The 1,916-nt window shown below is 30.6% G+C and overlaps 1 protein-coding gene across 1 annotated transcript in view; it reads right to left on the bottom strand.

Annotated features, from left to right (window-relative positions):
- Positions 443–1,916, bottom strand: part of LOC107633114 (anthocyanin regulatory C1 protein-like) — a gene marked incomplete at its 5' end in the record, with an annotated part of 2,476 nt that continues 1,002 nt past the window's right edge. The window contains one exon of the mRNA XM_016336749.2: positions 443–1,321. Within this exon, the coding sequence (XP_016192235.1) occupies positions 559–1,321 (763 nt within the window). The remainder of the gene's footprint in view (positions 1,322–1,916) is intronic.

Raw genomic sequence — 1,916 nt, 5'->3', positions numbered from 1 at the left:
CACTTCATATATATATATACAATAATCTTTTTTTTTTACATTAATCATATATATTTTTTTATTTATTTTATACTAAAACTTTTCCTTTACGAAAATAACAAAACTCTTATGCCACATCATAAAGCTATTATCTGAAAAATTGATATGGAAGCTTATATCTGATATTGTTTGAACAGAGGAAACTATCATATTTTATATCAACATCCACTTTACCATTCTTACCTTTTGGATGATAAATTTTATGATGTTTTTGTTGTGGTATTTAAATTATATAAATTTTATAATATTATTAAAATTAAAATAATAATTTTTATTGTTTCATAACATTTTTAATTTAAAATATAAAATAAATATTATCAAAAATATAAAAAATATAATTTTAATTTTAACAATATTTTTTAAATATTATTAAAAATATTTAACCACCATAAGCATGTAATAATAATAGACAACATGGATCTACTTCAAAATATTCAAAAATAACATTAGCCGAAGCATAACAGGCTAGAAGAACACGATAATGGACTAGTTTGTTAGCAGCTATGAGCACTCTGATCTTCACAGAAACTGTATGTTTTCTACAATATTATTTGTTTCGTCAGGGAAGTTGCTTGGTACGGTGGCTTCCTTTAGAACTTCATCAGAAGAATCCAGCTGCATCTGCTCCGGCGGTGAGAATCCAAACAGATCCTCGCAGTTACTGTTACTGTTGTTGTAACCGAAATCGCATATATCCTCGAAATCCGAGTTCAGAAGAGAATGCAAGCAAATATCGCCAACGTCAAAATCCAAGAGCAATTCTGTTGTCGAGATCTCTTTGTATTCTTCTGAATTGGTACCCATCTCCATCATCATCATCACCATGGTGTTGTTGTTGTTGTTGTCACCGTTCCTCGGAAGCAACAACCCCGGCGGTGGCAGCAAAACATGATCGGCGGCGGTTTCATCGAGTCCGTGGCTATTGTTATTATTATTATTACTACTAGAAGTCTTGTTCTGCTGCAGTGAAGTAGTTGTTGTTGATGAATGATCCAAGAATAATGACTTAGAGCACTTAGAAGCTTTTGTACGGACGAGAAGAGAATGTGAATCGTTTAACGGTGACAGAGAGGGAGTGGTTGTGGAGACCACTTTATTGGTTGAAGGAGGCATTGTTGTTGGTTTCTGAATGTTGTTGTTATTATTTGTTTCATTGGGTTGCTGAGAAGATGCACTGCTTATTGTTTGAAGATCTCTAACTCTTTTGCCTAAATTTGTGTTCCAATAATTCTTGATCTCATTGTCTGTTCTTCCTGGAAGCCTCCCGGCTATAAGTGACCATCTACCAAGAAAAACAATAAAGCAATCACAAAGTTGCTAATTAATATGTCCAACAAAAGTCCTATAGTAAAAATTCAGACACTAAATTAATCCCTGTATATTTGTAAGAAAAATGCTATAGAATCATAGAATTTATTGCTTTTAACTATCAGCTGGTCATCATCAATATTTAAAAATAGAGAAAAGGATAAATAGATGTTTGACCTTTTGATCCGTAGCTATTTAAATTCTTGAGAATTTAAAAATATAGACATTTTTTAAATTTGAATATATCGGTAATGCCACTTGAGTCTTGAGTCTGTCAGAATTAACAGAAAAATCAAATATAACTTCCATTATACTAACCTGGTTGATACGGATGTACACGTGAGAGAATATTTAAAATTAGACAAATTAGTCTCAAGAATCGATATGTTCAAATTTTGAAGAGGTTAGGGACTTAAATGTATTTTTAAATCTTCAGAGATTTAAATGTCCGTGGACCAAAAAATTAGAAATCGATTTGTCATTTTCTTTTAAAAGTATATGCTAAAAATATATTATTAAATTACTAGACTAAAAAAATTGAATTAATAGTTAAAAGTGATGGCTAAAAT

This window comes from Arachis ipaensis, chromosome B03 (genome assembly GCF_000816755.2).
Source record: "Arachis ipaensis cultivar K30076 chromosome B03, Araip1.1, whole genome shotgun sequence".
Lineage (NCBI taxonomy): Eukaryota > Viridiplantae > Streptophyta > Magnoliopsida > Fabales > Fabaceae > Arachis > Arachis ipaensis.
Note: the sequence above shows the minus strand (reverse complement) of the source record. Positions and strands in the feature narration are given on the sequence as shown.